The sequence below is a fragment of the Nannospalax galili genome, unplaced genomic scaffold (genome assembly GCF_000622305.1).
Source record: "Nannospalax galili isolate Female #2095 unplaced genomic scaffold, S.galili_v1.0 scaffold1857, whole genome shotgun sequence".
Taxonomy (NCBI): Eukaryota; Metazoa; Chordata; class Mammalia; order Rodentia; family Spalacidae; genus Nannospalax; species Nannospalax galili.
In genome coordinates this window covers 350,081-363,197 of record NW_008338858.1, presented here as the reverse complement: position 1 = coordinate 363,197, position 13,117 = coordinate 350,081, and the positions used below count along the sequence as shown (strand labels likewise).

Below are 13,117 nucleotides of genomic sequence, written 5' to 3'. Positions count from 1 at the left end.
AACATTTCCTTCTTTCCTGATCCTGCTCAGATAATTTCTTCAGGAAGGTTTTCTCTAAATTCAAGTTTTGGGAGTTAAGTACTCCTTTTCTGGGATCAGCTTACCTCTGTACTGACCCTTAAGAAAGAAATTATCTGTCCTCTAGTCAAAGTTACTAGTAGTTTATTATTTTCTTCAGGGAAAAAAACCTGCCTGATTCTTTGACTTCTCAGCACCTTCCTTTGGGTTTGGCATCATTTAGGGGTTCAATCAATATTTAAGTTTTCAACACACCCGGGTTCCTATAAATACTTTAAATTCAAGGCTATAACAACTATTACAAATTGACAAGGTTAAAATGGATATAACATGGATTAAAAATTAAGTTTTATGCTATAAAACTAAAAGAGGGAAAAGATTAAGATCATAAAATATTTATTTTGATTTACCCTTGTGCCTCCAAGAAAAGATTATTCTATTAATCATTCTGAAAATTATCTAGTGCGTGAATTACTGCACTGGGGTAAAGGAGCCTCTGCTCGGGAGTCAGAAAACTGTGACTTCCATAAAGTCCAGCTCTCTTATAGCCCGAGTCCTCCTATTGTGCTGAGAGAGGCTTAAGCTCTGTGATCCACGGGCACTCACCAGGTCACGAGAGTGCACATACATATCTGAAGCTCAGAGAGCTGGCTTGTGTCCGAAGCAGAAATACAGCCCTAAACCTTCCTATAAGGAGCAATGGGATGGAGGCAATCATAAAAAGTCTCCCAACAAAAAAAGCCCAGGACTTGACAGATTCATTGTCAAATTCTGCCATAACTCTAAAGAACTAATACCAGTGGTCCTCAGACAATCCCACAAAGGGAAGGATGCTGCCAAACTCATTCCATAAAGCCAGTGTTACTCTAATACTACGGATCTGACAAAAACGTATAAGCCAATTTCCCTCACAAATATACACAAAGATCTCAACAAAACACTTGCAAATGAATTCAATAGCACATTAAAAATATACACCATGATCAAGTTAGTTTCATTTCAGAGATGCAAGGATGGTTCAGTATATGTAAGTTAATAAATGTAATACAGTACATAAACAGACTCTTGGACAGAAATCACATGATCATTGCAATAGATGCAGAAGAGATCTTTGACAGAGTTCAACATCCTCTCACAACAAAAGCCCCGAAGAAGCTAGGAACAGAAAGAACACGCCTCAACACAGCACATGCTGCCTGTTAAACCTATGCCAATATTATATAAAATGGGGAACAATTCGTCTAAAATCAGGAATAAGCAAGGGCATCCACTCCCTTCACTCTTATTCAATATCGTGCTTAAAGTCATTGCCTGAGCAATAAGGCTAGAGAATGAAAAAACAAGGACGCAAATAAAAAAGGAAAAAATCAAATTATTCTTATTTGCAAACAGTATAATCCTATGCTTAAAACACCCCAAAGACTCTACCAGAAAGCTCTTAGATTTGATAAATACTTTCAGCAAAGCAGCACGATACAAAATCAACATGCAAAAACCAGTAGTTTTTCTGTACAACAATATCAACCATATTGAGAAAGAAATCAAGGAAACAATTCCATTCACAATAGTGTCAGAAAGAAAAAACAAACAGAAATAAACTTGGGCAAGGAGACAAATAACTGTACAATGAAAACTTTAAAACGTTAAAGAAAGAATAGAAGACAGATGGTAGAAAGACCTTCTGTGCTCATAGACTGGCAGTGGGGCATTTACTATGTAAGGCCACATCTCAGTGATGCTTAAATAAAGACAGCCTGACTCTAGCATCCAGTTTTTGACCGAGGGCAGACCCAAACTGCTGAGAACCTGTTCCTTCAGAATTCTCTCAGAATTGTGCTTCTGAAAAAGGGCCTGCTCTTTGTTTTATTGAGAAAGTATTTCTATCATGAAATGGGGAAGTAAAAGTCAGATCCTTATCTTATCAGAGAATTTTGTCCTTTCTGATCCCTAGCCCTAGACCAATACACACACACACACACACACACCCATGAACAGACATTATCAACTGAATCCCGTCTATTGTTTACAACAGAATTGAGTAATTCATATCCTTGTTTTGATATTCACTATATCCATCCACCCATACATACAGTATTCTAGGTCCAGGGCATGGAAGGGTCATGAGGAACTAAAGCTATGTTTAGGTTACAAGAGGAGCTCAAGGCTCAGTGAATCAGTGAAGAAAAAATTAGCTTTTGGGTTTGCAAAGTGATGTAAAAGTCATTTGTCCAGAGTATTTCCATATTGTAAAAGTCATTCCTATATGACAGAATTCACATTGTGAAAATGGTTGTATTACCAAAAGTAATCTACAGATTCAGTATAAGTCCCATCAAAATTCCAATGACGATCTTTAGAGAAAGAGAAAAACATTCTTAAAGTTCACATGGAAGCACAAAAGTCTCTGCATACCCAAAGCACTGGAGGTATTACACTTGATTACAAGTCATACTACAAGGCTATAGTGATTTAAAAACAAAATCGTGGTACTGGCACAAAACCAGACACATAATCAATGGAACAGACTAGAGGAGCCAGAAATAAACTCACATAGCTACAGCCACTCGATTTTTTACAAAGGTTCAAGAAAATACATTGAAGAAAAGAGCCTCTTCAACAGATAATGCTGAGAAAACATTATCTCCACATACGGAAGAAGAAACTTGATTATTATCTCTCCTTGTATAGAAATTGATTCAAAATAATCAAAGACCTTAATATAAGATGTAAAAATTTGAAATGCTAGAAGAAAACATGGAAAATGCTTCCAGAAACAGGCAAAACTTTCTGAAAAGGACTCTAGTAGCCCTAGAAATAATACGAAAATTAACAAATGGTTTTATATCCAATTAAAGAACTTCTGCACATGGAGGAAAGCAATTACCAGAATGAAGATGCATTTTGCAGAATAGGAGTGAGTCTTGTCTTGCCATTCATCTGAGAGAGAATCAGTACTGAGACTATATAAAGAACCTCCCAAAAATCAAACACACACACACACACACACACACCAAGCCATCTAGTCAATAAATAGGAAAATAAATTGAACAGACAGTTCTTAAGAGACTAGCCAAGAAATATATGACAAAGTATTCAATACTGTCAAGGAAATGCAAATCAAAAAGAGACTGAGATTCCACCTCACCACAGCCAGGATGGCTATCACCAAGAAAACAAACAACAAAGGCAAGGGTGCATCGGGGGTTGGGAAAGAAATCTCGTACGCTTTGGTTGGAATGTAAATTATTCCAGACACTGCGGGAACCAGCATGGAGGTTCTTAAAATACAAAACCCCAAATTAACTACCATATGATCAAGGAAGGAACCTAAGTCATCAGCATAAAGACCTTGCACATCCACGTTTATTGCAGCCATTCCAAACAGCCAAGATATGGGACTAGCCTAGATGTCCAACAATAGATGACTGAACAAAGAAAACTGTGTGTGTGTGTGTGTGTGTGTAAACTGGAGTTTTTTCTGCCATAAAGAAGCATGAAATTATGTACTTTACAGGAACATGGATGATAAACAAGAGTCAGAAAAACAAATAACATTTCCTCTCATACATGGCTTATGTGTGTTTGTGTGTATATATATGTAGATTATAGATTATATATTACATGAAAGCAGAAAGGGGACTGTTTGGGAAGAGAAAGGTCCAGTGAGAGGTCAGAGAGGATAAAGGGACAGTGAGAGACCAAAGTCTATGATACTCATGTATGAAGAATGTCATAATAAAATCTATTATTCTTCTGTACAATGAACATATGCAATAAAAAGTAAAAACATGCAGAAATATATTAAATGGGATGAACTTGTATATGTAAATTATATCTTACTTCTTAAAAATAGAAGAATTAGAAAACAATAAGGAGTGGAACTCAGGGACTATTTTGTTTGAGCTGCGACCTCATGATAAAGCCACGGAGCAAACTCTGCTTTAGAGAACTGTGGCCTTCAGAGATCAAGGGCAGACTGAAGCAGGAAGGCACAGATCTTGTATCTGGAATGGGAGAAGTCACTACTCAGGGACATGAGGAGGAGATATATCAGTCCCTCTGGCCTGCCTTTCGCTCACTTGACTGAGGTGACTTTAACATCGAGATCAGGAAACTGCAATTCCAGATTGATCTGTTATATAGTCCCTTCTTGGAAGGGGCACCAGGAGTGCATTCACATGGCCATATGTTTTCAAAAAAACCACAAAGTGAAATTTGGACAGCAATTATTTAAGCTCACTGCTTAGACATTCTGATACCATCTATATTGCAACTTTTACTTTCATTTTTTTTTTTTCAGACAAGGTCTCATTTTGTGGCCCAGTCTGGTCTCAAACTTACAGTGATCCTCCTGCCTCTGCCTTCTGAGTGCCAGGATTACAGGTGTGTGCTACTATACCCAGCCCTAATTTGACAGTAAGATATTTTAAAGATATATTTATTTCATGTGTATGTGTGTTTTGCCTATAAGAGTACCTTTGTGTATGCAGTGCCAGAACGTGTATGAAGGCCAGAACGGGGTGTCAGATCCCCTAGGACTGAAGTTATAGGCAGTTGTTAGCTGCGATGTAGGCGCTGAGAACCAAACCTAGGTCCACTAGAAGAGCAGCAAGTATTCTTAACTGCTGAGCCATCTTTTCATTCACTAACTTTGTATTTTTAAAAAAGAAAGTCTCTTTCAGACCCCTGCCCCAATCACAGCTGAGTCTCGAGGCCCCCAACTCCTGCACACCCTGCCTGTTGGTGACTGCTGCTGTGTCCTGCAGGCCACCTCTTTGATGGGCTCACCTTCCTGTTGAAGCGGTCAATGGTGACATGATGGGCCAGATGAGTCACGTTCAGTATCACCAGACAAAAAGGAGGCCAGTTCAGGTGTCCCTGCAGAGAGTCCAGTCTCATCAGCCCAGAGCCCTGACCCAAGTTCCCCTCCAGGTGAGGGAGTATGAGGAATGTGAGCACTTGTGGGCCTGCACTGGAGGTGCAGACTCCCAGCTGACCTTATGTAAGCCCAGCTCAAAGAAGACGGGGAGGGTAAGAAAGAGGAAGGGAAGGAGGAGAAAAGAGAAGGAGGAAGGGAAGGAGGAAAAAAAGGAGGAAGGGACGTTCCTTCCACTTGGCTCAGAGTCATCCTAGCAGGCACCCCTCTGCAGTTGGTATCCATGAGCACAGGCCACAACCTTGGAGGGGCCGCCCAGACCCTAGAACGTTGCAGGAGCTGGGAAGGGCACAGACCCCAGGAAGGGCCAGGTGGTGGCACACTCTGCTCCATGCTCCCCTGTCACCTGGCCTGCAGAGGGGAGACCTTTCCAGGAGCCTCCTGGGAGGCAGAGGGGCCTGCTTCCATGGGGCTCCTCAATCTATCCTAACCTCTGACACCCCTCAGATTCCAGCTCACCCCCTAATCTCCCCTCTGAGCCTAGTTCAGTCCCAGGTCCCAGCATGGAGGGAAACAATGGCATTACCAGGTTGGCACTTTTGCAGTCCAGGACATGGACAGTGATGGTTTCATCTTGGCTCTGACTGAGGATGTAGATGGCTTCCTTAAACAGGGCTACATGGCTGCCATCGAAGGTCACAAAGCTCAGGTCTGGGAAGATTGAACATCGGCCTGGAGGCAAGGGCAGGGGCAGAATAGGCAGATGACTCCAAGGCCAAAGACACTTAGGACGACGGGTGGGTGATTCAGAGGCTCTGGGGTTGGAGGGTCTGGGATCAGGTATCTCACAGAGATCAAAAGTCATAGGTGTAGGAAATCTGCCAGGCCAGAAATCACACTGAGATAAGAGGTTCCCATGGAAATATGGGAAGGGGCCAGGAGGGATCACAAGACCAGAGGAAGAAGGCATGCTGGGGTAGGGAAAGGAGGGTACAGAGCTCTGTCGGACCCCACAACTCACAGGCGCACTGCCAGAGGGGGCAGCAGCGATCCCCGCCCACCCTCACAGCGAGGCCCAAGACCCCACAGGGAGGGGAGGCAGCGCCCTGAGGACAGTGCTGGGACCGGTTCACACGAATCAGTTGGCCTTCTAGGCAGATGTGGCGGATGCAGTTCTTCTCAGCAATGGGCTGCAGCACAGAGAAGGTCAACATGAGTGCCCTCCTTGGGGCAGACGGTGTGACCCACTTCCAGCCTTCTGGGACAAAGCAGGTTCTAGCAGGGCAGGTGACCTCAAGGTAAAAGTAGAGAATTGATGCCCAATGATGATTTTAATTGTCAACTTGATACAACTTAGGGATCACCTGGGAAGAGAATCTCAACGGGAGACTGTCTTGCCCAGGCTGGCCTGTGGGCATGTCTGTGAAGGACTATGTAGATCAGGCTGGCCTGTGGGCATGTCTATGGAGGATGTCTTGATTGCCTTAATTGATGCGGGAAGACCCAGCCTGAAAGTGAGTGGCACCATCCCTGGTTTGAGGCCCTGGCCCATGTAAGAGCAGAGAAAGCTAGCTGAGCACTAGGTATATGTGCATTTATTCTCTCTCATGCCCAGCAGTATACCCTCATCACCTCACTCTGCAAAAACACACTAGCCATCTGATCAGTCCCTGGCCCAGACAGGCAGAGTGGGACCCTGCTGTGGTTTCAGGGGCCAGAGGAGACCTGGGGGTTTCTGAGGCTCCAGGGACTTGGGGAAGGGGCAAGGACAGCAACCCCACCTCCATCTTGTAGTATGGGGTGAAGAGACAGAGGCTACATCAGGCCCAGCCTGTGAGCCTGTGGCAATGTCCTTCCTAATGGCAGGAGAGGGTAGGTGTTAGGGAGGGTTCACAAACACTGAAGAACTCAACCTTGCACTCACCACACAGGCAGAAGATGCATTGGCCACAGCCTCAGTTGACCCCTCTGCGATGCTCTGGGCTGGAGCTGAGCTCCCTGACTGCTCAGTGGTGGCGTGGTGCACTAGCTCCTCTGGGGGCTGGGGCCCTGCTGGGGTCCCGTGAGCCTCTGCTAGTTGAGGCAGCAGAACCAGAGGGCCCTCCTCCCGGGAGGCGGTTCTGGCTGACACCTGGCTTAGGGAGTACGATGTGGGCACCGGTGGCACTGTGCGGGCCCGAGGTTCCTCAGCCTCAGTCACCAAGGGGGCAGCAGTATGGCTCACCATGGGCATAAGTTCTGTGAAACCCCCCTGGGCAGAGCCATAGAGGAAGGTGGGTGGAGACACCTGCTTAGATAGGATGGCTGCTTTCTGTGTGGTGCTCTTCCGTGGGGCAACAGACATTGTAGAGGCTGCCACAGCTCCAGAGCCTGGCAGTGTGGCTCCCTGAAGCAGGTCTGGTGCCATACCTGTTACCTGGGGGACTGTGGGGCCAGGTGGGTGTACCTGGGCTATCACAGCAGGCGTGAGAGGCACTGTCAGGCTGAGTGTCTGAGCAAGTGGAGTCGTGGCCATGGCCAAAGACACAGGCTGTTGCTGAGGTAGAGGGGTGGTGCTATAGCCTTTGGGGCCAGGTGTGGCTACTGGGGCAGATGTGCCCACCTTGGCTAAGGGCAGGCTGGTGTCAGGGGGCAGGCCAGAGTGGAGCTGGGGTGGCCGAGTTGACTCCAGAGAAACTAAGGCTGTACCTCCCAGTCTGTGTGTGTCTGTGGATGGGTGATCTGTAGCCAGGGTCCCTGGGGGCAGAGTCGGAGGCCTGGAGGCTGTGGTGGTATGTTGGGCTAGGTGAGGCAGGGAGGTGGGGACTGAGCTTGGATGTGGGGACACTGGCTGTTCTATGGGTTGGCTGTGCTCAGGCTTACCCTTCTCTGTAGATGGCACCACCTCTATGCCCTTGGTGGAAGGGAGACTGATGGGAACCTGTTGTGCTGTGCTTACCACTACCGGAAGGTGGCTGGGACTAGAACTGCTCTGAGTTGTAGTGGGTGGGGACATCCCTGTCTTGTTTATGAGCTTGGTTACTGCCGGTGTCGGCAAAGCCTGGTGGGATCTCAGAGAGGTGGGGGGCCTGGTGGTCACTCCAGGGGAAGCCACAGGTCTGGAAGAGGGGCTTGCTAGTAAGGAGGGCTTCAAGGATGTCGTCCTAACAGGCAAGGAGCCATGACCTGAGACCGTCACAGCTTTGGTCATAAGAGGGAAACGAGGTACAGGGGGGGACCGGGAGGAGACTGTGGTGTTGGGGTTCCCTGAAAAGGTCACAGTCACCTTGGTTGTCTCTGCGGCGCCTACTACAATGCCAGGTGTGGGTGTCTGCAGAGAAAGGGGGTGGGACAATGAGGGCTCTGGGATGTGGGAGGCTGCCTGGAGGCTGGCAGTCACTTCCTGGCCCGCTGTGGTCTCTGTGTGTTTTATCTGGAGGTTAGATGTTGTGAGCTCCAGCTGCTGCTGCAGGGTGGCCTGGGTGGGGCCTGGAGACAGTGTTGGCTCCTCGGTGGTTGTCATCAGAAGGCTTGGGACTGAGGCGAGTGGGGCTGCCGGGACAAGGGCTGGCCTGTGGGTGGGGACTCTGGGGATCTCCTGTGGAAGCTGCTGTTTGTCACTGGGGGTGGGCAGCACTTGACCAGGTGTCAGAGTCTCGTTGCCAGTGGCCTCTGTGGGACCCCAAGTGGCTGGCTCCACACCTGTGGCAGACAAGAGACACAGCTCAGAAAGTGGATGACTCTGCCCCGGCCATCTGAATCCAGCAGGACTGAGGTATAGGGCTGGAGGGCTGCCAGGCACCCTAAGTGATGAGGCAAATGCAGCTTCTGATGGCCAGGCTTCAGGGCCTCTGTCCCTTGGGGCTGAGTGACTTCATAGATGTCAGTAGGTCTGGACTTTGCCCCATTTGGCCTAAGTCTAGCTTCCCTGTCAATTTGGCATGAGACCCTGAGCCAGTCCTGTCCCCACGTTAGACCTCAGTTTTTTCTTTCTGTGAAATGGGTGAGTGGGCCAGACAAGGCCTCTGCCAGCCCTCTTCTCCCAGGACCTGACACTGACTCTGCTGCTCTGGGACCCAGAACTCTGGGAATCACTGTTCAGTGACACCCTGGGGACTTGAAGGAGTCAGAGAAAGAAGGAACTCCAGGCAACTCACAGTCTTGCAAGTAGACACATCTCTGTGTGACTTCATCCAGGACCTTGGGAGTGGGGCACATGGGGACACAGCCTTCCACCCTGAGGACAGAGCAGGAAGCAGGCTAGTGATCTAGAACATGGTGTTGGTCACCCTACCTGGCTTGATACAGGCCTTGTCCTTCCTTATGACAGGTACATGTACCCTCATGTGAACCTCCACAGAGACCCTGTCACACATGTGCACAGCAATACCCATGCCCATATATAAGTATGTGTGCTTCATACTCCTATCCCATGGTGAAGAGGGAGACACATGAGAACAAGGTGTGACTATGTGTACATGTGTGCACATGCTCAGTGTCTCTACCCAGGACCATTCTCACATAGCTCACAGACTCTTTCCAAGAGTGTAGAGTGCCAAGAGATTTACACTTGCATATATCACATACATCCACACAGACTCCCACAAACAGCACTGTACACACCCCCATGCACATACCCAACTATGTACAACTGTGTACATACAGCTCACACAGGTCCACAGGTATAGCTGTGTATAGCCCATGCATACTTACTACATACAAACACATACAAGGCTCATCGGTGTACACGTCATGCACAGATCTACACAAATGCATGTTTATATATATGGCACACATCTACTGTTGCGGTTTGAATGTGGAATGTCTCTCATAGGCTCCTGTGTTTGAACACCTGGTCCTCAGCTGTGGTGCTGTGTTGGAAGGTTACAGAACCTCCCTGGAGGAAGTGGATCATTGGGGCTTGAGGTGTTATAGCCCAGCCGCACTTTGTGTCCACTCTGCCTGCAAAGCAACCAACCACCTCAGGCTCCTGCTGCTATGCCTTCAGACAGTGATGGACTAGATCCCTTTACTCCCAGCACTCAGGAGGCAGAGGCAGGCAAATTTCTGTGAGTTCAAGGCCAATCTGATCTACATAGTGAGTTCTAAGCTGGCTGGGACTACAGGGAGACCCTGTCTCAAAAAGACCAAAAACATGTATTTATTTGTCTTTGTTTCATGTGTATGAGTGTTTTGCCTGCATGTATGTAAATGCACCCATGTCATGCAATGCCCATGGAAACCAGAAAAGGGCATCAGATCCCCTGGAACTGAAGTTGGCTGACATGTTAGTGCTGGGAACCGAACCCAGGTCCTCTGCAAGAACAGCCAGTGCTCTTAACTGCTTGGCCATCTCCAGCCCTGATAGCCCTTCTTAAACTGTGAGCCAAAATGAACCTGTCCTTCCTTAAGTTGCTCTTGTCTGGTGTTTTGTCACACTGTCAAAAATAGTATATACAGAAACGCACATTTCCCCTGGTACACACACTCCTATACCTACCTTAGTACCCACCCCTGCACACAGCCAGACTTCATGTAAGCCCATTTGTGTGAGTGTGTTCACACACACATGCTCACAGGTATGTTCAGATTATGTTTTGCATGCACTGACTCCACACCCACCATCTCCTGGCCTCACCTGGGCACATCCTGGCAGCTGGCTGCCTGTGGGTCCCGGCAAGTTTGGAAGCAGGGGCTGGCACAGGCTTCGTAATGCCATTCACAGATGGGATAGGTAGCCCCTGAGGGCTTGGTGTCTAGAAAGGAAATCCCTTCCAAGTCTCTGGACTGAGAGAGACTGAGCATCAGAGCCCAGACAAGCTCAGCCCATGCCCTCTCTGCCCTGTGGTGGGGACAACTGGCCACACGTCGTAAAGGATAAGAAGCTAAGCAGAGGAGGCAGCATCTATGGAGGCTGGGGTCAGTGTCTGGGGATCCTGAGGATGTGGAGCTGTGAACCTGGTGTAGGGCTGAGCTGGGGGATGTTCTGGGGCAGGTAAGATAGCTGGTCTTGGGTGGCCACAGAGCAGGCTTAGACCACTGAGCTCTCCTATGGGCTGCCCCTCTGGGATCTTGGTGCCAAGCCTGCCCTGTATCCAAGAACACAGAACCTCCCCTACCTGGACTCTAACAAGGTGGTAGAAAACTTTCCCTTGGGTATGGGGAGAGCCTTCCTCTCTGAGCCTAAGGCCCTTATGAGCATCTGGCCCCAATGAACAAGGGAGATGATCTTCTCCATCCTATGTTCTGGGGGGTCCCCCTGCTGCAGACTGAGCACCAGCCATGTCCCTGCTAGCTTGGCTCATAATGATGATAACAATAACAGCCAATTCCCAAGCAGTGCCAAGGGTCACAGTAAACAAACAGTTCACTGCCTCTACTCCTCAGCCCTTCAATCATCCTATGAAAAGCAGGCACTACTGTCCCTGGTTAGAGGAGGAGACAGACAGCAATGATGGTGTGAAAGTAATCTTTTCCAGGGCAGATGTCCTTGAAAAGGCTGTGTCCTGTGGAGTGGGTAGAGACAAGACTGTGTTGGCACAAGGGCTCGGTCTCTGAGCCACAGCCTGAGCAGGGGCTGTGGGCAGGCTCCATGAAGTCTGGAGGGAGCAACCCATCTGGCACTCTGATCCCCACACTCACTGACTGAAGATGCCTTTTTCTCTAAGAGTTTGGAGAGAAGAACCTAGAACTGACATCTAGGAGTTTTTTACCAGAGTGGTGCCCCTGACCGTCATTGGTCCTCACTGTGTCCTTCTGAGACAAACACCCCCATTTCACAGGTGAAGTCACAGAGTTGGGGAGATGGGGGTTCTGCCCCAAATACCATTGGCCAGGGTCAGGATTCAAACCCTGTGCTGTCCAGCTTAGGGGCCTTGCTCATTCCACTCTGGTCCCAGAGTCTCCCAGAGAGTTCTTTCTCCTAGATGGCGAAAACTCTTCCTGGAGAATGTGGATGCGGGACTCAGCCCATGACAGCTGAATGGATACCCAGCCCCACCCTGATTCAGGCAGAACGCAACATTTGGGGAGCAGGGCTACCTGGCAGGGGAGGGCAAGCCTGCTTGGGGCCTGGGACTCCCACAGGAGAAACTAGAGCCTCTGACTTCTAGGCCTGGTGCTGCTGTGGACATAAGCTCCTGGGACAATATGTGCCCCAAAGGCAGGAAACCAGAGGTGAAGACTGTATGATCCTCCACCGGATCCCTTTCGGTCACTTCCATAAAGCCTGTGTATTTTTACACTGTGTGAGTGGCCTGTGGCAGCAGGCAGGACCCAGGAAGCTAGCTGGTCTTCAACTAACCCTGCCAGCACGCCCTAAACTGCCAATATAGAGAACAAACACCTCCCATCCCAGAGGTGCAGGGGGGGGTCTCCTCTGGTCCAGGAGGGTGAGGGTTCTGTTCTTTGGGGACAAGTGGAAGGGAAGTGAGGAGAGGGCAGGAAGGACAGCTGAGTGAAGAGGTCCTAGCCCAAGACTAATGGCATGGCAGACACTTACCCAGGAGGCGGAAGAGAGCACCCTCACGGAACGCTTCTGTGTGTTCATACATCCGCATAGCCAGCCCAAGGCCAGATATGTAGAAGAAGGAGCTGGGCTTTGCAAGGGACTCCAGAGCCACCAGGCCAGCCCGCCATGTCCCTCGGTGTAGTGAGAAGGTGGCGTGCTGGTGGAAGACTTCGCTGCCCTGCCATTTTGCCAACCCTATAGACCCATTGGCTGTGATATGGAGGAAGAAGTTGGGTCTGTCAGCTGCCTCCAGGGACACCACATCAGGATCTGCAGAGCCACAGGAGTGAGGTCAGTGCACAGAGATCTGGATTTGGGGGTGGGGAGCATGTGTCTGCACCCTCAGTCACAGGACAACAGCTCCCTGTGGACTAGCTGGGCCCTGCTCCTCTGTGGCTGCCTAAGCTCCCTGGACCTTCCTCCCTCTCCCCAGTCTTCCATCTGCCTGCTGGACACCTTCTGCTCACACATCACTGTGAGGGAAGGTAGAGGGGTACAGAAGCTAACCACTGAGCCTCAGAAGTAGAGGAAGAGGAAAGAAGAGGGGAAGGAAGAAGGGGCATTGCCACCTCTGGGCTTTTGGGACAATGGTAGAGGGTCAAAGGCCTATCTGGACCATGGTCTCCTTGAAGGTTTTTTGGAGGATGGGAGGGGAAGAAAAACGTGTGTGTGTGTGTGTGTGTGTGTGTGTGTGTGTGTGTGTGTGAGACGAGGACAAGAATCTGACCCAGAAG

The 13,117-nt window shown here is 48.8% G+C and overlaps 1 protein-coding gene across 1 annotated transcript in view; it reads right to left on the bottom strand.

Moving 5' to 3' along the window:
* Positions 1-13,117, bottom strand: part of Otog (otogelin) — a 78,888-nt gene that overhangs the window by 16,074 nt on the left and 49,697 nt on the right. The window contains exons 33-39 of the mRNA XM_008833396.1: positions 12,375-12,653; positions 10,512-10,629; positions 9,031-9,110; positions 6,819-8,575; positions 5,916-6,084; positions 5,481-5,626; positions 4,807-4,896 (exon numbers count right to left, since the gene is read on the bottom strand). Of these exons, the coding sequence (XP_008831618.1) occupies positions 4,807-4,896; positions 5,481-5,626; positions 5,916-6,084; positions 6,819-8,575; positions 9,031-9,110; positions 10,512-10,629; positions 12,375-12,653 (2,639 nt within the window). The remainder of the gene's footprint in view (positions 1-4,806; positions 4,897-5,480; positions 5,627-5,915; positions 6,085-6,818; positions 8,576-9,030; positions 9,111-10,511; positions 10,630-12,374; positions 12,654-13,117) is intronic.